General features: G+C 42.7%; 1 protein-coding gene across 4 annotated transcripts in view; it reads left to right on the top strand.

Moving 5' to 3' along the window:
- The first annotated feature begins 7,295 nt into the window (after positions 1 to 7,295).
- Positions 7,296 to 24,156, top strand: part of SEPTIN7 (septin 7) — a 107,276-nt gene continuing 90,415 nt past the window's right edge. For 3 of the 4 annotated variants that reach the window (XM_056520486.1, XM_056520487.1, XM_056520485.1), the window contains exon 1: positions 7,296 to 7,363. In XM_056520486.1, coding sequence (XP_056376461.1) covers positions 7,301 to 7,363 — 63 coding nt within the window. In that variant the 5' untranslated portion in view covers positions 7,296 to 7,300. The other variant, XM_056520488.1, reaches the window with a different exon arrangement.

Below are 24,156 nucleotides of genomic sequence, written 5' to 3'. Positions count from 1 at the left end.
CTAACTGACTAGCACATGCGTTTTTAGACACTGCCATCAACTTTGATAGCGGCATCTAAACGGTTATTTGTCGGACATCAGCCTGATTGGTGATGTCTGGCATTAGCCGAGGGATTGGGAGCAGGCACTGTGCGTACATGTGCGCCTTGTGTCCTTAGGGCTCATTTACACGGACAGATCCGCAGCGTATTTTACGGTGCGGATCCGCCGACAATGGACCCTACAGTGCTGCCTCCATCTGTGTCTGCTCATAGTGGCAATCTGCCGCTACGAACAGACACATTTCGAGGTGCATGTGTGCAGTATACGCGGCTGCTCTCGGCCTAGCTCAGGGAACAGGAGGAGAGGCTTATGAACTATGTTACTATGTTGCTGTGCATGTGCGCGGCGAACATGCACCTTGAAGCGTGTCTGCTCGTAGCGGTGGATTGCCACTATGAACATACACAGATGGCAGAAGCACTGTATGCTCCATTGCCGGCGGATCTGCAGCGTAAAATACGCTGCGGATCTGTCCATGTGAATTAGGGTATGTTAACACGTACAAGATCTGCTGATCTAGTTGATTTTGCTACCTATTGAAGCTATAATGGGTTGCAGAGTCAGCTGCACAAAATATGCAGCAAAAATATGCAGCAGATCCTGTACATGTGAATGTACCCTTAAGGGGTTAATGATAAATAAACAAGCAGTGTGTTCACATGTTGTCGCCCCAGTGGGGTCACTTTCCCTCCTCCAGTGTCCACAGGTCACCAACAGGTCACATTACCAGAACAATTTTTTGAAAAATCGTGGCAAAAATTGTGCGTTTTTTCCGAGATTTCAAAAAATCGTGGTAAACCCGTGCCATTTTTGCCACGATTTTTCCCAAAAATGTTTCTAGTAATGTGACCTGTTGGTGACCTGTGGACACTGGAGGAGGGAAAGTGACCCCACTGGGCTGCACATCACCCAGCACCAGGTTATACTGCTGATCAGAGGGGAGAGACGCAGCACACAGGGACATCACTCACCCTCACATGAAGCGGCCGCTCTGTGTTCCTGGGAGGCTTGTCAGCTCTCTGACTCAGTCCTCTTCCTGTGCTGGGGATGGAGCCATCAATCAGGTTCCCTTCATCCCTGCTCTGCTGTCTTTCTCTGCTAATGATACACAGTAGAGATTTGCGAACTTACAGTAAATTCGATTCGCCACAAACTTCTCGGCTCGGCAGTTGATGACTTATCCTGCGCAAATTAGTTCAGCCTTCAGGTGCTCCGGTGGGCTGGAAAAGGTGGATACAGTCCTAGGAAAGACTCTCCTAGGACTGTATCCACCTTTTCCAGCCCACCGGAGCACCTGAAAGCTGAACTAATTTATGCAGGAAAAGACATCAACTGCCGAGCCGAGAAGTTCGTGACGAATCGAATTTACTGTAAGTTCGCTCATCTCTAATACACAGACCAGGAGCAGTGCAGGGATGTTTACATAGAGAAAGACATCACAAGTGTCCTGGATCCCCAGCAGCTGCAGCGGGCCCTTTACCCGGCTGGGCCTTCGGACCACAGCCGAATGGACCGGCCGGTCAGTCCGCCCCTGGCTATGCTATGGCATAGCATTGAAAAGTGTATGCAATCTGGGACTTGTTTAAAAAAATAAATAAATAAATAAATAAAAAGGAATACATTTGATTTAACCCCTTTCCTAATAAGAGTTTGAATTCCCCCCCCCCCCCCTTTCCTATATGAAAAAAAAAAGTTTGTACTGTATACAAAAATGGTATATTTTTATAGTTCGGACATTTACACATGCAGCGATACCACATAACGATAATTAAACCGCAACACAGTCAATGGCATATAGGTAAAAAAAATACCAAAGTCCAAAGTTGTGTATTTTTTGTCACTTTGTATACCCTAAAACTTTTTTAGAAAAATCGATCAAAAAGTCCCATCAAAACAAAAATGGTACCGATAAAACTAGAGATCATGGTGCAAAAAATGAGTCCTCACACATCCCTTATGCAAAAAATAAAAAGTTATAGGGGTCAAAAGAGGACAATTTTAAACATACTAATGTTTGTGCACACAAAGTTATATCTTTTTTAACAGAAGTAAAACAAAATCAAAACTATATAAGTGGGGAATCATTTTAATCGTATGGACCTACAGAATAAAGATAAACTGTCATAGATAAGTGTGCTCACTACCAGGCAGACTTCCCCAGCAGGCACAATGTCACTGATGTCTGCTGGGGGCCCGACTTCCGCCCTTAGTTCATCTGCACAGGGTGCCTCCAGCTGTTTCACCACTACAACTCCCAGCTTGTCCTGACATCTATTTGCTGCCAGGGCATGCTGGGAGTTGTAGTGGTGAAACAGCTTGAGGCACCCATGCTGTGCCCCCCTCCCCCCAAGAACAATAAATTTGTTATGGCCACGGCGCTAATCATTGAGGGAGACCCCCAGTAGCTGGTTTTCAAATGTAAAATAAATTAGTTTCACGGAAAAAAAAATGATAGATCTATATTAGAGATATGTTGTAGTAAATGAGGACTACAACATATCAAAAAAAAATGTTTGACAGTGCCCATTTAAATCCATAAACGCATGTATTTAGAATGGGAAGGTGTCATTAGTAAAATATAAAAAGGTATGTTATCAGGGCACCCTAGGTTATATAAAGAACACAAATCCTCGAACACCTTGACTACATCTGTGGATGTCTTCAGGGAATATTTTACAAGCTCTAGAGCTGAGCTTACTTCATACCCGTTGAGTTTTTAGATTCCAAAATTGGCATTGATCCCAACATCTAAAGAGTTAATGGCAGGCATCAGTGTGATTGCTGAAGTCCATCATTAAAGGGATTCTCCGGTGGAAAACTATTTTTATTTTTTATATCGACTGGTGCCAGAAGATTAAACAGATTTGTAAATTACTTCTATTTAAAAATCTTTATTCTTCCAGTACTTATCAGCTGCTGTATGCTCCAGAGGAAGTTGTATTTCTTTCTGGAATTCTTCGTCTGACCAGTGCTCTCTGCTGACACCTGTCTGGATCAGGAGACTGAAAAGAACTCCAGAAAGAGATACAACTTCCTCTGTAGCATACAGCAGCTGATAAGTACTGGAAGGATTAAGATTTTTAAATAGAAGTCATTTACAAATCTGTTTAACTTTCTGGCACCAGTTGATAAAAAAAAAAAAAAAAAAATGGTTTTCCACTGGAGTACCCCTTTAAAGGAGTACTGTGGTGCTAAACAATTTCTCCCCTATCCAAATAATAGGGGATAAGAGTGATCGCAAGGGGTCCGACCTCTGGGACCCCTGCTCTCTCCTGCCAGGCACCGCGCTCTCCTTGTGCACTGATGTATCTCTGCTCTGTGCAAGGAAACTGTCGCCTCCTCCATGTTTCTCTGTACACAAACGCTGTATCTCCGGCTCTCCCATAGAGGTGCATGAAGGGGGGCATGTTGGTTCCGCACTGTATGCCCTGTAGATCACAAACTGAAAGAGTTATGGCTCTTGGGAGATGAGCAAAAATGTAAATACAAAAATGAAATTTTGCTGTCGAGTTTAAATGTCTGGGCGTTTCGTGAATATAACAGCACCTTATTAAACTTTTTTTTATTTCATATATTTTTCTCACACAATTCATAACATTTATGTAGTCAATACATTTGCTTTTTTCTGCTGTGTTTCGCTATTACCGGGATGTGGCAGTGGATTTGGGGAAGTATTAGCGGCTATTCCAAGTCATCAACTCCAATTAGCATTTGATACCATTAGCCTGTCATTGGTGTGACATGTGACAGGGGAGATTACTGTAGAGTAAGGCTTGTAGGCTAACTGGGAGAATACTGGAAGAACGAATGTATTTATACTTCTCAATGCGGAGTGTCTGCTTGTCTACATGTTCTCATTTAGGATGAGGTGGTAAAACCACTGCCTAATATGTTTAAAATGTCCTTCTGTAGCTATTCATGGACAGCCATCCTTCCTTTCATGACAGGAGAAATCTGCAAGTGTGAAAGAATATGTTTCTCATGCTGTCTGCAACTTTATCCAAAACTAGAAGCTTTTTTTTTACTGTTAAATTCAAACCTTTCAAAAATTCTGGACCATTATGTGGGTCTGATTAAAAAAATAGCTGCATTATGGGAAATTTACAAATGGCCACTGGTCTGGAAGTGATGGGGTCCAGAGGAGAAAATCCAGACATCGGGAGGGGCTTGATAGGGGAACATCCTTCCTCAATGAAGGGGAAACTTTTGAGTCCCTTTAGGAAAGGACCCTGTAACAGACAGGGGAATAGAACTTATATAAAAAAAAAAAAATCCTAGCTCGTCCCTTGAAATCATTGAAGTTCCTCAGTAATGTCCGGATACGCTTTCCATGGGATGCTGCAGCCAATCACTGGTCTAAGCAGTAATGGGCAAGTGCCCTTTGCTAAATGTACATAGACTTCATAGGACCTTGTTCTAAGAGGGTGGGTGTTTTTTTTTCTTTTTTCCTTTTTTTTTTTTTTTTTCCTTTTTTGACTACACCTCCGTCCTTCTTTTCTTTCAGAGGCTGGAAAAAAATAATTTAAATACCATTTTTAAATAGGTTTTTCCATGAAGGGAAAGAGGGCTGTCGGGCCATCTCCATGTTTTCTCTTGGAAAAGATGGTCAGGTGCCAAAGGCAGCTGAACTGCCGATGTTACACATTCTATGTATTTCTTATTGGGATCCCAGTGGTCGGACCACCCGCGATCTAAAATGTATCCCCGATCAAAGTTTTCCTTCATGATATATCTCCTTTAATAGGAGTTGCTCTTCAAGCTCATACTGTTTATGAGTTAACAAAGAATTGGCTTTGAGGGGACTGGCTATCTAGTGTGTGTAGGAGAGGAGGGAACATTGCCACTCTTCTTCAATGGTAGATGTTGGGGGAAAAGAGGCACCCGGCATGTGGAGCTTCCGAATTCCTAATCCTTTTACACTCATGTAAGATTGTCAGCTGCTGCCAGAAGTGTCTGGCAGCGATTTGCTCCCTCGGACAGCTTTCTTATGCTGTGTTCACACTTAAGGCATCTGTCTCCTGTAGGTTATAGACTATTACACCATTGAATTATAAGAATCTCATGACATATAGGCTAAATTGTATGTATTTAACTTATACTTTCAGTATCCAGATGTATACTGTACTCTCTTGCAACTTTCAAGATATTAATTGACCAAGGATATACAGATTTGTTTTAACCTTAGAAAATATTGTATTTACATTGTGCCATTGTGGGTTGGGTTCAGTGATCTGTAGAAATGTTAGCAAATTTCTGAATGGACATATTCATTCAGCTTCTACGTTGGGGAATAAAATCATTGTGCTAACCTTGTCACCGAAGGTTAGTTACTGCCTTTGGCAAAAATCTTTACACTTGACAACATTGTGGATATTTGTGACATTGTCCTGGCGTTTTCCTTGATAAACATAGTTAACATGGTGGTCTTAAGGTCCCATATATAAGAATAATTGTTTTCTGATAATCTCTACTATTTTTTATACTTTCATTTTATATTAACATACCATGGTTGGAGATTGTGAAGCCTGGAAATAGTGCAAATAGAGAGAGACCTGGAGACCGTCTGCAAAATACAAGAATATAGTTGCATGTTATAAAATGACTATAGTGCATCATTTTAGGGTTCTTCGTGTATTGCTAAACAAAAACTGAAAGTTGGTTTAATGTGTACTGGTTTTTACCATTTTATTATTCATATTTCACAAAAATTGACCATGTAAAATGTACTCTCTCAAGCATTTAAGGGCTCGTTCACATTACTGTCTGCCCCTGTTAATAAATGCCCGTTATCAATCCGTTTGATAATTTTTCAAATGGGTTGCAAAGGCCGTAGAATAATCCCATTGATGTCAATGGTATTTTTTTTATTCAATCCTTTTGCATCTGTTTGCTTCCTGTTCCATTTTTGTTGATGGGGGGGGATAGAAACAGATATTATAAATTTAACATTGAAGTCTATGGGTAACGGATTGAAAACGGATGAGCCTTTAAAGGGGTACTCCTGTGAAAATTATTATTTTTTTTTTTTTTAAATCAACTGGTGCCAGAAAGTTAAACAGATTTGTAAATGACTTCTATTAAATCTTAAGCCTTCCAGTACTTTTTGGGGGCTATATACTACAGAAGAAATGCTTTTCTTTTTGGATTTCTCTGATGTCATGACCACAGTGCTCTCTGCTGACCTCTGCTGTCCATTTTAGGAACTGTCCAGAGCAGCATATGTTTGCTATGGGGATATTCTGCTCTGGACAGTTCCAAAAATGGACAGCAGAGGTCAGCAGAGAGCACTGTGGTCATGACATCAGAGAAATCCAAAAAGAAAAGCATTTACTCTGCAGTATATAGCCCCTAAAAAGTACTGGAAGGATTAAGATTTTTTAATAGAAGTAATTTACAAATCTGTTTAACTTTCTGGCACCGGTACTCCACGGGAGTACCCCTTTAATGTCTCCATTTGCACACATTTTTTCTGATCCATTATTGCTTCTGAGCATGCTCAGAAGAAGTGTGAGGGACCAGTAAGTAGCCAGACAAAATAACAGAAAGTAAATGGATTAAAAACTGATGCTACTTAATGGCATCAGTTTGCATCCGTTTCTTAGGCTGCATTCACATTTCGTTTTGTACATACGGGCGCCGGCGGGGGGAGGGGCAAACCAGGCGCTCCCGTACCCCAGCCGGATCATCCCGTGACTCCATTTACTTTAATGAGCCGACCGGAGTCAAACGGTGACTCGGGTCAGCTCAGTTTTGACCCGTATGTGGTTTTGGACCAGACCTAAGACCGTAGTATACTACGGTTTGAGGTCCGGTCAGGAAACCGCATACGGGTCAAAACTGAGCTGACCCGAGTCACCGTTTGACTCAGGTCGGCTACAGGTGGCTCATTAAAGTAAATGGACTTACGGGCTGATCCGGCTGGGGTATGGGAGCGCCCGGTTTTCCCCTCCCCCAGCAGGATCCGACACCCGTATGTACAAAACGAGATGTGAATGCAGCCTTAGTATGGTCCGTTTAGCAGCAATGATGGGAGAATAGCGGGACAGGAAACAATGGCCATGTGAACCTAGTCTAATACTGTTTTTTGATAATAAAAAAAATAAAAAGTTTTGATATATATAATATGGATTTATAATTCAGGCTTGTATCATAATATGGATTTTCTTAAAGGGGACATTTAACTGACTTTTTGTTTGTTCTTTTCTCATCCTTCTCTTTGCCTCCTGCTCCTTTGCCCTGTTGGAACAATTGGTATACCATGTGGACATCCATTACCCCTGAAATCTATGAATTCTGGAACTTTATTGTTCCCAAAGTAGCTGTAAGTAGCCCTCATTTGTCTAGTTTATGGTGGTATTCAATTCCTTTACATGTGCCTTTTGAAATGATTCTGTCTTACCTGGTTAATGTCACTCTTTTTGTATTACTAGTTACTAGTGCTGGGCGGTATGACCAAAAATTTGTATCGCACTATTTTTAAGTTATGGCGGTTCCACAGTATTTAACGGAATCCCCCCCCCCCCCCCCCCAAAATCATATGTGACCCACAAGCCCTTTTTCTCCCCCTCCCCTAATGAATTATCAGCCACTGCGCTGTACTGTACTCTGTATTCTTGTGCCTGGGCTGAAAATATTAGAAAACAAACTTTAACTCCCCCACCTTCCCCTGTTGCTCAGGTACTGGCCTCAATGTCCTCCGCTGCGATCCTCTTGCTGCTTTCTGGGGATGGGAGCGTCACAGAGCAGTCAGCCTATCACCGGCCACAGCGATGGCCAGTGATAGGCTGACGGCTCTGTGATGTTCCCATCCCCAGGAAGAGTGTGAGGTCATTACCGGAGCAACGGGGGAACGTAGGTGAAGGTGAGTGAAAGTTTTTTTAAATATTTGCAGCCCGTGCACAGGAATACAGAGTACAGTACAGCACAGCAGCTGATAATTCATTGGGGGAGAAGGAGCACTCATGGGTCACATCATTGGGTGGGGGTAGAGAAGGAGCACTCGCGGGTTATATATGAGTGGGGGTGGGGGATAGAGAAGCAGCGCTCGCGGGTCATGTATGATTAGTACCCCGATGTGGGGACAGCGCGATGTGGCTGATAATTCATTCATTCGAGGAGGGGAGGGTCTAACCGGTATTGCGGTATGGGAAAAATGCATATCGTGCAGAAAAAAAGGGAGAAAAAATTGGTATTCAGTATGAACCAGTATACCGCCCAGCACTACTAGTTACTCACATTTATATTAATGGGTTGGGGGTTTGTGTGAAGCCTCACCTGGTTATACCTCAAAATTGCAGTGGGACAACATATCAAAAGCTTATATAAAAGGAAGCAATGCCTTAAAGGAGTACTCTCTCCCTAGACATCTTATCCCCTATCCAAAGGATAGGGGATAAGATGTCTGATCGTGGGGGTCCCGTCACTGGGAACCCCACGATTTCTCCTGCAGCACCCCCTGTCATCTGCTACATGGAGCGAACGTCAAGGGGACGGGGCCGTGACTCCACGATACTCCTGCCCCTGCATCGCCCGTCATCAGGCATGGAGAAAAGTTCGCTCTAAGCAGCTGATGACAGGGGGTGCTGCAGGAGAGATCGCGGGGTTCCCAGCGGCTGGACCCCCACGATCAGACATCTTATGATAAGATGTCTAGGGGTAGTGTACCCCTTTAGTGCTCTGCTCACACTCCTATAAGCTGTATGTGACTGGTATACTGGTTTACTGGCTAGAAATGCATGTCAACATATGTGTAAATGCTTCTATTACTTTTTTTTTTATTTTTTTTTTATATAGTTGTTTCTGACCTTTCCCAGCATGCCTGTCTGCCAGACACAATGGGGGAGATTTATCAAAACCTATCCAGAGGAATAGTTTCTTCAGAGCGCTTCTTTCAGAGGCCTTTTCAAAAATGAAGTTATCTGATTGGTTGCTATGGGCAACTCAGCAACTTTTCATCTGGACAGGTTGTATAAATCTCCCCAATATGACATAGTGACATGGTCTCCGGGTGGCGTGGCTATGCTGCAGTGGGTGGGTGTATAGCATTACTTCAGTAAATCTCTTCTATCCTCCTATCCACCCACTGCAGCATGGCACACTTCCCTGGAGACCATGTGACTTATGAATGGGATAACTTGTCACATTCTTGGTTGTTTGACTGCTGGGACCCCCTCAGATTCCCAAAATGAAGTTTAAATGCAGCCTCATGGTAATTAACATTTTGCTGCTGTTGTATGTTAAAATTGGTATTTTACCTGTACGATACAAAAAAATGAGGAAAAACCTAATCCCTCTTTAGACAGTATAACCATGTATTATATTAGTTCAATGAGAAATGTGAGGAACTTTCCTCCTCTGCATTATTTGACCATATATTTTCTGTTTTCATGCTCCCTGTATGGGATGTTACTCTACCAAGCCCCCCTCTGAGCATAATGTCTTACATAAATACAAATACATTTTCATTTGTCTGTATTTCATTTGTAATAAAATATTCCCTTTGGCATATTGATCAATTGTTATACTGCAAAATTATAGAGTAAGGGGACGGAGACAGGGAGGCTCATTTGCATACTAGCAACAGGGACTATATGTCAGAGATGGCTAGACCAGTTTTAGTAAGTAAAACACTTCTTTACTCAGGGTCACCCAGTGTATTAGGTTTAGTGCAGGTAAACAGGCTATCTGTTTTCCTTTTAACCCCTTAAGGACATGAGCCGTAAATGTACGGTGCTGCTAAGAGGTACTTAGCGCACAGCGCCGTACATTTACAGTGCAGCTTTCCTGGATCGGAACGGGATGACTGCTGATATCTATCGTGCATCAATTCAGACCTGCGCTTTTCCGCTATTACGGGTCAATCAGGTCTCTGGTGACCAGGAAAAAAAAGGGTAAATGGGGCTGTCAGAGACAGCCCCATTCACCCAGACCCAGCAGGAGTGAGGTGGCATGGGTGCCACCTCAAGATCATGTGACTGATCGGTCGGAACGACCGATCAATCACAGACCTGCTGGGCGGTGATCGGGAAGGCAATCAGAGCGGAGATGGGCGCCGGCGGGGGGTCCTTCTACCTTGCCCTGGTCCAGTGAGGGTCCCCTCAGGATCGGTGGCGGTGACTGGAGCAGCAGATCAGTCCCTGCAGCAGGATACAGCTGTGGCAGGATACAGCAGGAGGGGAGTCCTGTTCACCTCCTACTGTTGCTTAGCAACAATTCGCAGCATGCAAAGCCCAAGGGCATGCTGAGAGTTGTAGTTTTGCAACAGCTGGAGGCACACTGCTACAACTCCCAGCATGCCCTATGAAAAAGGGTGCATTCACTGTTGCATAACTACAACTCCCAGCATGCACAGACTACCAAAGGGCATGCTGGGAGTTGTAGCAGTGTGCCTCCAGCTGTTGCAAAACTACAACTCTCAGCATGCACTTTGGCTGTCAATGCATGCTGATTGTTGCAGTTTTGCAACAACTGGAGACACACTGGTTGTGAAACAGTTTGTTACCTAACTCAGTGTTTCACAACCAGTGTGCCTCCAGTAGTGTTGCAGAACTACAACTTCCAGTGTATGGTCTGTCAGTGCATGCTGGGAGTTGTAGTTTTGCAACAGCTGGAGGTTCCCCCCCCCCCATATGAATGTACAGGGTACATTTCACACTGTTGGGTTTACAGCAAGTTTGAGATGCAGCAAATTTTCCGCCACAGCTCAAACTCCCAGCTCAATCTCACTTTAGACCCAACCGTGTGAATGGTATCCTAAAAACACTACACTACACTATACTTACACAAAATAAAAACATTACATATACACATACCCCTACACAGTCCCCCACCCCCCCCCCCCCCCAATAAAAAAAAAATAAAAAAATGTCTTGAACAGCACTGTTTCCAAAACAGAGCCTCCAGCTGTTGAAAAACAATTCCCAGTATTGCCAGACAGACACTGACTGTCCAGGCATGCTGGGAGTTTTGCAACAGCTGGAGACACCCTGTTTGGGAAACACTGCTGTAGGGTATTTTTGTTGCGGATTCAAATCCCCAATTTAGGCCTCAAATGTGCATGGAGCTCTCACTTAGGAGCCCTATCGTATTTCAAGGAAACAGTGTAGAGCCACATATGGGGTATCTCCGTACTTGGGAGAATTTTGGGGGGCTTTTTCTCCTTTTACCCCTTATGAAAAGGTAAAGTTGTGGTCTACACCAGCATGTTAGTGTAAAAAAAATAAATTTTTACACTAACATGCTGGTGTTGCCCCATACTTTTAATTTTCACAAGCGGTAAAAGGGAAAAAAAAGACCCCCAAAATTTGGAACACAATTTCTCCTGAATACGGAAATACCCCATATGTGGGTGTAAAATGTTCTGCGGACGCACAACAAGGCTCAGGAGTGAGGGCGCGCTATGTACATTTGAGGTCTAAATTGGTGATTTACACAGGGGTGACTGATTTTACAGCGGTTCTGACATAAACGCAAAACAATAAATACCCAGATGTGACCACATTTTGGAAACTACACCCCTCAAGGAATGTAACAAGGGATATAGTGAGCCTTAACACCCCACAGGTGTTTGACAAATTTTCGTTAAAGTTGGATGTGAAAATGAAAAAATATTTTTTCACTAAAATGCTGGTATTACCCTATATTTTTCATTTTCATAAGGGAGAATAGGAAAAAGCCCCCAAAAATTTGTAACCCCATTTCTTCTGAGTAAGAACATACCCCATATGTGGATGTAAAGTGCTCTGCGGGTGCACTACAATGCTCAGAAGAGAGGGAATGTCATTGGGATTTTGGAGAGAGAATGTGTCCGAAATTGAAGGCTATGTGTGTTTACAAAGCCCCCATAGTGCCAGAACAGTGGACCCCCCGCCCCACTTGTGACCCCATTTTGGAAACTACAGCCCTCATGTAATGTAATAAGGGGTAGTGTGAACATTTACACCCCACAGGTGTCTGACAGATTTTTGGACCAGTGGTCCGTGAAAATGAAAAATTGAATTTTTCATTTGCACAGCCCACTGTTCCTAAGATCTGTCAAACCCCAGTGGAGTGTAAATGTTCACTGCACCCAGTGGAGTGTAAATGTTCACTGCATTAAATTCTCTGAGGGGTATAGTTTCCAAAATGGGGTCACATATGGGGAGTCCACTGTTCTGGCACCACGGGGGGGCTTTGTAAACGCACATGGCTCCCGACTTCTATTCCAACCAAATTCTCTCACCAAATGCCCAATAGTGCTCCTTCTCTTCTGAGCATTGTAGTTCGTCCGCAGAGCACTTTACATCCACATAGGGGGTATTTTCCTATTCAGAAGAAATGGGGTTACACATTTTTGGGAGGCTTTTGCTCCAATTACCCCTTGTGAAAATGAAAAATTTGGGGTAACATCAGCATTTTTGTGAAAAAATCAAATTTTAAATTTTCCTGTCCAACTTTAGCAGAAATTTGTCAAACACCTGTGGGCTGTTAAGGCTCATTGTACCACTTGTTACGTTCCTTGAGGGGTGTAGTTTCCAGAATAGTATGCCATGTGGTCTTTTTTCGCTGTTCTGGCACCATAGAGGCTTCCTAAATGCGACATGCCCCCCAAAAACCATTTCAGCAAAATTTGCATTCCAAAAGCCAAATGTGACTTCTTCTCTTCTGAGCATTTGTAGTGCACCAGCAAAGCACTTGACCTCCACACATGGGGTATTTCCATACTCAGAGATGGGGTTACAAATTTTGGGTGGCATTTTCTCCTATAACCCCTTGCAAAAATGTAAAATTTGGGGGAAAACCAGCATTTTAGTGCAGGAGAAAATCCCCATAGCAAACATATTCTGCTCTGGACAATTCCTAAAATGGACAGCAGATGTCAGCAGAGAGCACTGTGGTCGTGACAGAAGAGAAATCCAAAAAGAAAACCATTTCCTCTGTAGTATACAGCCCCTAAAAAGTACTTGAAGGATTAATTAATTAATTAGAGCTGCGGCGCTCTGCAGTCTGTATGGAACGGGCTCCCGACTCGTGCCTGCTCCATACTCTGCAGCCCCCGGCTGTGGAAACTGGCATCCTCTGAAGGCAGAGCAGGGGAGATGAGAAACTGTGTACATCCTCACTCCCCCTGCTCTGCCTTCTTTCTGCAATGCAGACCTGCGGGGGAGATGAGGCGGCGCGGCTTCTTGCTCCCCATACAGACCTGTGTCCTCTGCCTTCGCTCCCCCCAGCTCTAGCTTCGGAGAGCTGAGGGGAGGAGCGGTCGCAAGTCTGCATGAGGCACAAGTTTAACACCGCCGATAATAGCCCGGCATGCGGCGCTCAGCAGTCTGTATGGAGCGGGCTCCGGACTCCTGCCCGCTCCATACTCTGCTGCCCCCGGCTGTTCTCAGTAGCCGGGGGCTGCCGCTAATAGCCAGCAAAAGAACTCTATTCATCTGTATGAGGAATCTAATGATTCCTCCTATAAGTCTAATAAAGTGTGTTTAAAAAAAAAAAAAAAAAAAATTTTATAAAAGTAAAAAAAAAACACATTAACCCCTTTCATGTTAAAAGTTCAAATGACCCCCTTTTGCTATATAAAAACATGCAAACATAATAAAAATAAACAAGCATATTTGGGATTGCTTCGTGTGTAATTGTACGACCTATTAAAATATAACATTATGTATCCCGTACGGTAAATGTCAAAAAAATAAAAATAAAAATACACAGAATTGCAATTTATATAATATCCCCCCCAAAAAAGTTAAAAAGCGATTAAAAAGTTAGATCAATACCAAAATGGTACCGATACAAGTAGGTATGTTAGAGAAGCAAAACAGCGCCTGTGTGTCACATGATGGGGGGGGGGGGGGGGGTAAATACCATTTTAAATACCGTAGAACTGCTACAACTTAAACGCCATAACAAAAATACCTTGATACACATTTTTGGTCATACCGCCCAGCTCTAGGCACTACTGTGTGCTTCTAATCGTTCTAATGATCATTGCCGAGACCCTGACAGATCAAGGTGACATCACAAGTTTTTTGAAATTTTACATTTTTGATTACATTTTAGAAAGGCACAGCCCATTTATGCCTTAAAGAAACAGCCAAATTGTCTCCATTTTTACTTTTTCCTCTTCACCTTTTAAGAGACATAACTCTTTTATTTGGAAAAAAAAACACATTAAAAATAATAATAATAATAATAATAAAAACAGCAATGTTTGAACACAGTTTAAAGACTTCAACTCTTCATAAAACGCCTCGGTTGTGATTATAGATCAAACTACTTTTGCCTCATAGCAATATTGCTATAAAAAGCACACTTTAAATAAGCAAATAGATTAAAACTGCATGCAATGAGATGACCACAGCCTATTTTGAGTCTAATTAGTTGACTTGGGTATTAGATTAACTCCACCTCGCACTTTCTGCAAAGCTTCATGGAAATGTAGGCAGCATTAGAAAATAAGGATCAGTATGCCTGAAAACCCATGACCTCAGCTGCAACAGGTAAGCATAAGGCATCCACAATCTCTGCATGATCCTCTAATAGCCTATGTTGCACTATGTAAGAAAAGATTCTGCAATGAGTGTATTGTTGCAGAGGTTGCTCACTATCTGCATAAGAGCTGCATAATTCTGTGCATATTTGTCTGGAGGATTATCCCAACATTCTCATGTTGATTTTCTGTGGAAACAATCCATAGAAAATCTGACTCATGGGAAATTAACCCCTTAACGACCAAGTACGAATATTTACGTCCTTGGCTGGCTCCCCCGATATAACGCGGGGTCACGCGGTGATCCTGCGTCATATCGGGTCGGTCCCGGCATGTATCTGAAGCCGGGACACGGGGCTAATAGCGCGCGGCATTGATCGCGGTGCCGCGTGCTATGAACCCTTTAGACGCGGCGTTCAAATTTGAACTCCGCGTCTAAAACGAAAGTGAAAGCTGCCCGGCTGCTCAGTGGGGCTGATTGGGACCACCGCAGTGAAAATGCAATGTCCCGATCAGCTGGGTGTGTCCTTCCGGCGATTGATTGCTCCAAGCCTGAGATTCAGGCTTGAGCAACCGACCGTCGATAACTGATCCTTTGCAGTGAACAGTGCTGGCAATCAGTGTGTGCAGTGTTATAGCTCCCTATGGGAGCTATAACACTGCAAAAAAAAGTGTAAAAAAAAAGTTAACAAATGTGATTTAACCCTTTCCTTAATGAAAGTTCAAATCGCTCCCCTTTTCCCATAAAAAAACACACCATGTAAATAAATATAAACATATGTGGTATCGCCACGTGCGTAAATGTCCGAACCATAAAAATATATCATTAATTAAACCGCACGGTCATTGGCATATGCGCAAAAAAATTGAAAAGTCCAAAATAACGTTTTTTGGTCGCTTTTTATATCATGAAAAAAAGATTAAAAAGAGATCAAAAAGTCAGATCAATACAAAAATGGTACAGCTAAAAACGTCAGATCACGGCGCAAAAAATAAACCTTCATACCGCCCCATACGCAGAAAAATAAAAAGTTATAGGGGTCAGAATATGACAATTTTATACGTATAAATTTCTGTGCATGTAGTTATGATTTTTTTTCAAAATCAAACAAATATAAGTAGGGTATTATATTAACCGTATGGACCTACAGAATAAAGAAAAGGTGTCATTTTTACTGAAAAATTTACTGCATAGAAACAGAAGCCCCCAAAAGTTACAAAATGGCATTTTTCTTCAATTTTGTCGCACAATAATTTTTTTTTTTTCAGTTTTGCTGTAGATTTTTGGGTAAAATAACTGATGTCACTACAAAGTAGAATTGGTGACGCAAAAAATAAGCCATCATATGGATTTTTAGGTGCAAAATTTAAAGGGTTATGATTTTTAAAAGGTGAGGAGGAAAAAACAAAAGTGCAAAAACCGAAAATCCCCGGTCCTTAAGGGGTTGACCTTTTAATAGTGGAAATTGTCTATCCCCCATCTCTAGCAGTATGTGTCCATTAACATGAGCAACAATGGTTCAGCACACTATTACTGCAGCACCCACACTCATGCAAGTACACTCTGAAAATAAGTGGCTTTTTCATTACCACACGGTCATTTTTTTTTTTTTTTACGTAATTGTGTCCTTCACCCTTTTTCTTTTCCACTGTGATTGCACCATCCCTCCCCCTATGTCTCCTATTAGTCACATCCAAGGCTAGGCCATCCTCTTCCTCGTAGTCAAAAAACAGCTACCCATCTCCTGCAAATTAGTGCCCATCATTTTTCAAGAAAGATGTCCAGACCACTCTTAAACGGTACCTGTTATTAGTAATAAATATTTAATGTTATAGATTGGCCTATTTGAGTTACCTTTCTAATATACTTCTCAATAAAATGTTGTAACTTTGTGTTCTATTAAACCCTAAATGTGTGGCCACTAGGGGTCCTCTTTCTGGTCCTGCTGGCAGATAGCCTCCTACAGCAGCCTAGCAGAGACCAAAGTCAGGAAATGCATGCGGAACCTCAGCTCAGTGTATAGAGTGTACAGTGGAGTTCAGAGAGCTGAGGAGGGTGTGTGTGGCCTCAGCCAATTACAGTCCATCTCACACTGAACTGCTCTGTAGCAGAGTGAAGGAGGAAGTTCTCCCCAGCGGGCGAATGCTCCTTTCCAGTCTGTGAATCTGAGACTGGGACTGAAACCACAGAGCAATATCAAGGTTGAAAACTAAAAAATAATAAAATGAAAGGCAGGGGGTGGTTTGTCATGATGGGACAGTGAACTAGGAGGATTATACAATTAAACAAGATCGTGAGAGGTACTCTTTATTTTAAAAGGATTTACCTTTTACAGCATTTTGTAGCAGAGCATTTCACAAGCTCTTCTGACTCTGCTACAACAGAGGAAATTAAAGCAATAACATTTGCATTCAGCAGTGTTTAACAAACCATTGCCAAAGCAAAGTACATATAAATATAACATGCGTGAAAAATGTGCATTATTAATCTAGTTTTAAAAATTTTGTTTGTAAACAAGATTGTAACATTAAAATGAGATAAAAAGAAATGAATGCAAAAAGTCAAAATTGCATGAAATTGAATAGACAGTTCAGAAAATTGATAAATGATAATTAATGACTAATGAAAGAAAACTAGGTGCAAATATGGCTAGCAAATATGGATAGGTATTTTATTTTACAATGTATGACTGTTGTTTATCATTCTAAGGGTTTCATGTGCTTTTATACACTGCTCCAAAAATAAAGGGGACACTTAACCACAATGTAACTCAGTCAATCACACTTCTGTGAAATCACACTGTCCACTCTGGAAGCAACACTGATTGACAATCAGTTTCACATGCTGTTGTGCAAATGGATCAGACAACAGGTGGAAATTATAGGCAATTAGCAAGACACCCCCAATAAAGGAGTGGTTCTTAAGGTGGTGACTAGTGTTGCTCACGAATATTCGCAATGCAAATTTTTATAGCACTATATATTCGCAATTACGAATATTCGCTACTGCAAAATGAAAGAAGCAATCTGATTGGTTGCTATGGGCAACTCAGCAGCTTTTCCAGGAAAAGATGCTGAGTTGCCTATAGCAACCAATCAGATTGCTTCTTTCATTTTTCACAAGGCCTCTGCAAAATGAAAGAAGCAATTTGGTTGCTATGGGCAACTGGACAACTTTTCCTTTGCACAGGTTTTGATAAATCTCCCCCCTATGTTCCTTAAAGGGGTATTCCAGGCAAAACTTTTTTTTTAATATATATCAACTGGCTCCGGAAAGTTACGGTAAACAGATTTGTAAATTACTTCTATTAAAAAATCTTAATCCTTCCAATAGTTATTAGCTTCTGAAGTTTTCTGTCTAACTGCTCAATGATGATGTCACGTCCCGGGAGCTGTGCATGATGGGAGAATATCCCCATAGGAACTGCACAGCTCCCGGGACGTGAGTTATCAGAAAGCAGTTAGACAGAAAACAGCAACTCAACTTCAGAAGCTAATAATTATTGGAAGGATTAATATTTTTTAATTTACAAATCTGTTTAACTTTCCGCAGCCAGTTGATATATAAAAAGTTTTTGCCTGGAATACCCCTTTAACCTCCCATTCATTCATTCCCAGCCTTACACATTACATCCAGTTTCAATTAACCCCAATACCCATATTTGGTACCCCATTAACCTAGTTCCCACAGTTCAAACACTTTATTAATTACCAATTGACCTACATTTGTCAATCACGAGTAAAGTTTAACCACAACACTGGAACACTCCGTCCCATCCAGGGACTCAAACCACCACCAGGGTCTTCCATCCACTGTACTGCCGAGACCATCCTGCTTATCTTACAGTTTGACATACCGTGAGATCCCCATAGACCACAATGGGCCTATTGGTTTCAACGGGCAAAAAAAAAATCAGAGTTAATGCACTAGCCCATTAGTTCGCTATACCATTAAAGAAGGGAGGGCTCAATATTCGCGAATATTCGCATATGCGCATACATTTTCGCATGTGCGCATAAAAAACTAATATAATGAATATGCAAATTTTGTGAATATATGACGAATATTCGTCCATGTATTCGCGAAATATCGCTAATTCGAATATGGCCTATGCCGCTCATCACTAGTGGTGACCACAGACCACTTCTCAGTTCCTATGCATCCTGTTTGATGTTTTGGTCACTTTTTGAATGCTGACTGTGGTTTCACTCTAGTGGTAGCATGAGACGGATTCTACAACCCACAGAAGTGGCTCAGGTAGTGTAGCTCATCCAGGATGGCACATCAATGTGAGTTGTGGCAAGAAGGTTTGGTGTGTCTGTCAGCGTAGTGTCCAGAGCATGGAGGCCATACGAGGAGACAGGCCAGTACATCAGGAAACATGGAGGAGGCCGTAGGAGGTCAACAGCCCAGTAGCAGGACCGCTAACTCCACCATTGTGTGAGGAGGATCACTGCCAGAGCCCTGCAAAATTACCTCCAGCAGGCCACAAATGTTTGTGTCCACTCAAACGGTCAGAAACAGACTCCATGAGGGCCCGACGTCCAGAGGTGGGGGTTGTGCTTACAGCACAACACCATGCAGGACGTTTGGCATTTTCCAGAGAACACCAAGAATGGCAAATTCGCCACTGGCGCCCTGTGCTCTTCACAGATGAAAGCAGGTTCACACTGAGCACATGTGACAGACGTGACCGTCACACACACTACTGAGCCTCATTTTGACTTGTTATAAGGACATTTCATCAAAGTTGGATCAGCCTGTATTGTGGTTTTCTACTTTGATTTTGATTGTGGCTCCATATCCAGACCTCCATGGGTTGATAAATTTGATTTCCATTGATCATTTTTGTGTGATTTTGTTGTCAGCACATTCACCTATGTAAAGACGAAAGTATTTCATACGATTAGTTCATACATTAAGATCTAGGATTGTAAACGTATGGTATGGCAGTGTTTCCAAATCGGAGCCTCCAGCTGTTGCATAACAACAACTCCCAGCATTTCCGGACAGCCACTGACTGTCCAGACATGCTGGGAATTTAGCAACAGCTGAAGGCACCCTGTTTGGGAATCACTGGTGTAGAATACCCCTATGTCCACCCCTATGCAATCCCTAATTTAGTCCTCAAATGCGCACTTCGGAGCCCTGTCATATTTCAAGGAAACAGTTTAGGGCCACATATGGGGTATTTCCGTACTCGGGAGAAATTTCACTACAAATTTTGGGGGGCTTTTTCTCCTTTTACCCCTTATGAAAAGGAAAAGTTGGGGGCTACACCAGCTTGTTAGTGTAAATTTTTTTTTTTTTTTTTTTTACACTAACATGCTGGTGTTGCCCCATACTTTTTATTTTCACAAGCGTTAAAAGGAAAAAGACCCTCACATTTTGTATTGCAATTTCTCCTGAGTACGGAAATACCCCATATGTGGGCGTAAAATGCTCTGCGGACACACAACAAGGCTCAGGATTGAGAGTGCACTATGTACATTTGAGGCCTAAATTGGTGATTTGCACAGGGGTGGCTGAATTTTACAGCAGTTCTGACATAAACGCAAAAAAAAAATACCCACATGTGACCCCATTTTGGAAAGTACACACCTGACAGAACGTAACAAGGGGTATAGTGAGCCTTAACACTCCACAGGTGTTTAATGAAAATTCTTCAAAGTTTTATGGAAAAATGAAAAAAAAAATACATTTCATTTTCACAAGGGAAAATAGGAAAAAAGCCCCCCAAAATTTGTAACCCCATTTCTTCTAAGTAAGAACATACCCCATGTGTGAATGTAAAGTGCTCTGCTGGCGCACTACAGTGCTCAGAAGAGAAGGAGCGCCATTGGGATTTTGAAGAGAAAATGTGTCCGGAATTGAAGGCCACGTGTGTTTACAAAGCCCCCATAGTGCCAGAACAATGGATCCCCCCCCCCCCCCACATGTGACCCCATTTTGGAAACTACACCCCTCACGTAATGTAATAAGGGGTACAGTGAGCATTTACGCCCCACAGATGTCTGACAGATTTTTGGAACAGTGGTCCGTGAAAATGAAAAATGGAATTTTTCATTTGCACAGCCCACTGTTCCAAAGATCTGTCAAACGCCAATGGGGTGTAAATACTCACTGCACCCCTTATTAAATTCTGTGAGGGGTGTCGTTTCCAAAATAGGGTCACGTGGGGTGGTCCACTGTTCTGGCAGCACGGGGGACTTTGTAAACGCACATGGCCCCTGACTTCCATTCCAAACATTTTTTTTTCCCCAAAAGCTCAATGGCCCCCCTTCTCTTCTGAGCATTGTAGTGCGCCAGCAGAGCACTTGACGTCCACACATGGGGTATTTCCATACTCAGAAGAGATGGTGTTACAAATTTTGGGGGCATTTTGTCCTATTATCCCTTGTAAAAAAAATTAAAAAAAATAAAAAATTTGAGGGAAAACTAGCATTTTAGTGAAAAAAAAAAAATTTACACATCCAACTTTAACGAAAAGCTGTCAAACACCAGTGGGGTGTTAAGGCTCACTGGCTCCCTTGTTACATGTCTTGAGGGGTGTAGTTTCCAAAATAGTATGCCATGTGGGATTTTTTATGCTGTTCTGGCACCATAGGGGTTTCCTAAATGTGACATGCCCCCCAAAAACCATTTCAGCAAAACTCACTCTCCAAAATCCCACTGACGCTCCTTCCCTTCTGAGCCCTCTACTGCGCCCGCCGAACACTTGACATACACGTATGAGGTATTTTCTTACTCGAGAGAAATTTGGTTACACATTTTAGGAAGATTTCTCTCCTTTTACCCCTTGTAAAAATTCAATAACTGGGTCTATAAGAACATGCCAGTGTAAAAAATTTGCTGCTATTCCTGTGAAACACCTAAAGGGTTAACAAATCTTTTGAATGTCATTTTGAATACTTTGAGGTAGGGATCGACCGATATCGTTTTTTTTTTTTTGTTTTTTTTATAGGGCCGATACCGATAATCTGTGGAGGTTAAGGCCAATAGCCGATAATTTATACCGATATTCCGGTATAAAATGTCGGCTATTTCTCTCTCTCCCCCCCCCCCCCCCCCCCCTGAAGCCGCTGCAGATCATTGATATAAAGCGGACACTTTAAATCAATTAACTGTAGCGGCTTTTGCGGTGCCAGAGACCGCCGCCGCCGCCACTTGCTTCTCTCCCCCTGCCTGTATAAAGCCCCCCTGATTTATAATACCCCCTGTCCTGTGCCCCACATATATAATGCCCCATGTCCTGTGCCCCTCACATATAATGCCCCATGTCCTGCCCCCTCAGGGGGCATTATATGTGAGGGGCACAGGACATGGGGCATTATATATGAGGGGCACATGTCAAGGGGCATTATATGTGGGGGCACATGATGGGGGCATTGTATGTGAGGAACACAGGACATGGGGCATTATATGTGGGGGTCACAGGACAGGGGGTATTAGGTTTGAGGGGCACATGACGGGGGGATTATATGTGGGGGCACATGACAGCCCACCCCTGTCATGTGCCCCTCACATATATTGCCCCCTATCCAGTGCCCCTCACATATAATGCCCCATGTCCTGCCCCCTCAGGGGGCATTATATGTGAGGGGCAAAGGACATGGGGCATTATATGTGAGGGGCACTGGACAGAGGGTATTATAAGTCAGGTAGGCATTATATGGGCAAATGACGGGGGGGGGGGGCTTTCATGTGCCCCCACATATAATCCCCCCTTTCCTGTGTTCCTCACATATAATACCCCCCTGATATGTGCCCCTCACTTATATTTGCCCCCCCCCCCCCTCACTTATAATTTGCCCGTCCATCCATACAGCGCCCGAGCAGTGCTCATCTCACACGCTGCTACGTTCTTGTACTGTGAGTGAGAGCTGCAGGGACGTGATCTCCGGGCGCCGGCGCGATGATGTCATCACGCTGGCCTGCCGTGGATGGCGTCCCCGTGGCTCACTCCCACTGCAAGAATGAAGCAGCGTGAGAAAGGTGAAGGAGCGGGACAGCTGACAGCTCAGTCTCCACCATGCTGTCAGCTGTCAGGCAATTGCTCCGCACGGCAAAACAAGGCGTGCGCACGAATCACTGGACTTCAGTCTCGGCCTGAAGTTCATGGCCGGGACTGAAGTACTGCGATTCGTGCGCACGCCTTGTTTTGCGCATTATCGGCAGGTTAGAAGCCGATAACGGGAAAAAACGTGAATATCGGCCGATAATATCGTCTGTGCCGATAATCGGTGGATCCCTAGTTGGAACGCCTTATATCTCAGCCCTTGTCCAGACGAGACATATACCATGTCTCGTTTGTGTGGTGTGGCCCAGTGTGGGCCTTTTTAAATGGTTTTAATTTTTCAGTGTCTGTCATCATTTTTTCTGTTTTTGTCATGTCATCTATATGCTCTCAATAAAGAGAGTGATTTTTTATCTACTTTAATACCTTGGTTTGCCTCCATTAGTACATTATCTTTGTTTTTGTTGTTGTTTCAAATTAATGTTGGTTAAGCACCCTGGATTAGTATACACTTTTTCTGCTGAGCCCCCCATTTTTTCTTTTCTTTTGAGTGACTCCCGCTGCTAATAGCCTGGCATGCTGCGATCGCCGTGGCCGCTATTAAACCATTAGATCACCATTGACAAAGTTGACAGCAGTGTCTAAAGGGATCTTATAACCATCCCTGGTGGTCTAATGGGGTGGATCGTACTATTTTGGTTGAAATAATTTTATCTACCAGGACAAGTGGATTTTCTTGAGGGCCAAGTAGATTGTATTCCGCTTTAGTCCCTTGGACAAGTAGTTTTTATTTTTTTATTTTTATTTTTTTATTTCCACACCCCTGCCATGTTCACACTTCGGAATGTCTGCATGGAAAATCTCTGTGTGGTCACCGGCATTGTAGACGGCTAAGCATTCCGTGCAGAGTTGCATAAAGAATGAACTTGTGCCAGAAACATCTGACTCCGAAATTCTGCAGTGTGCACAGTGCAGCAGAATCCAGTTGAATTCAATGGGACTCTGCTGCTCTGGAATCTCCATGCGGAATTTCCGGAAATTCCGAGGTTTGAACGTAGCCTTACAGGGAAGAGAGCAGGGGTAGCAAGTGTATAATGTAGTGCATGTAGACCAGTAGCAAGTGTATAATGTAGTGCATGTAGTACTTCACTGACCAGCATTTGGAATATTTAGAAGCCCCCGCCCACCCCACCCCCCCCACCCCATTCGGACATCTTATCCCCTAACCTTTGGATAGGGGATAAGATGTCTTTGAGCTGGAGTATCCCTTTAAAGATGTAAGAGCACCTTGAACTAGGTGCTAGGTGATACCCACTAAGGCCCCATTGATGGACGTGTACATTTTGTTTGCAGGCCACAAAGGGCAATAGAATATGCTTTGGTGTCCCTTAAACAAACCAAACAAACAAAAGGTTATTTATGATTTTTTTTATATATATATATATATATATATATATATATATATATATATATATATATAATTTTTTTTTTTTTTTTTTTTTTTTTTTTAAATAAAGCATTAATGCCATTAAAAAAAAACTTTTGACATGTCAAGCTATGATCGGGCAGGGTCTCAGTGTTGGGACCCCTACTAACCACTAGATATAGCCATGTAAAGTTTTATAT

The sequence above is a fragment of the Hyla sarda genome, chromosome 5 (assembly GCF_029499605.1).
Source record: "Hyla sarda isolate aHylSar1 chromosome 5, aHylSar1.hap1, whole genome shotgun sequence".
In the NCBI taxonomy this organism is placed as follows: domain Eukaryota; kingdom Metazoa; phylum Chordata; class Amphibia; order Anura; family Hylidae; genus Hyla; species Hyla sarda.
The sequence above is the reverse complement of the archived record's forward strand: the minus strand, read 5'-3'. Positions and strand labels throughout refer to the sequence as shown.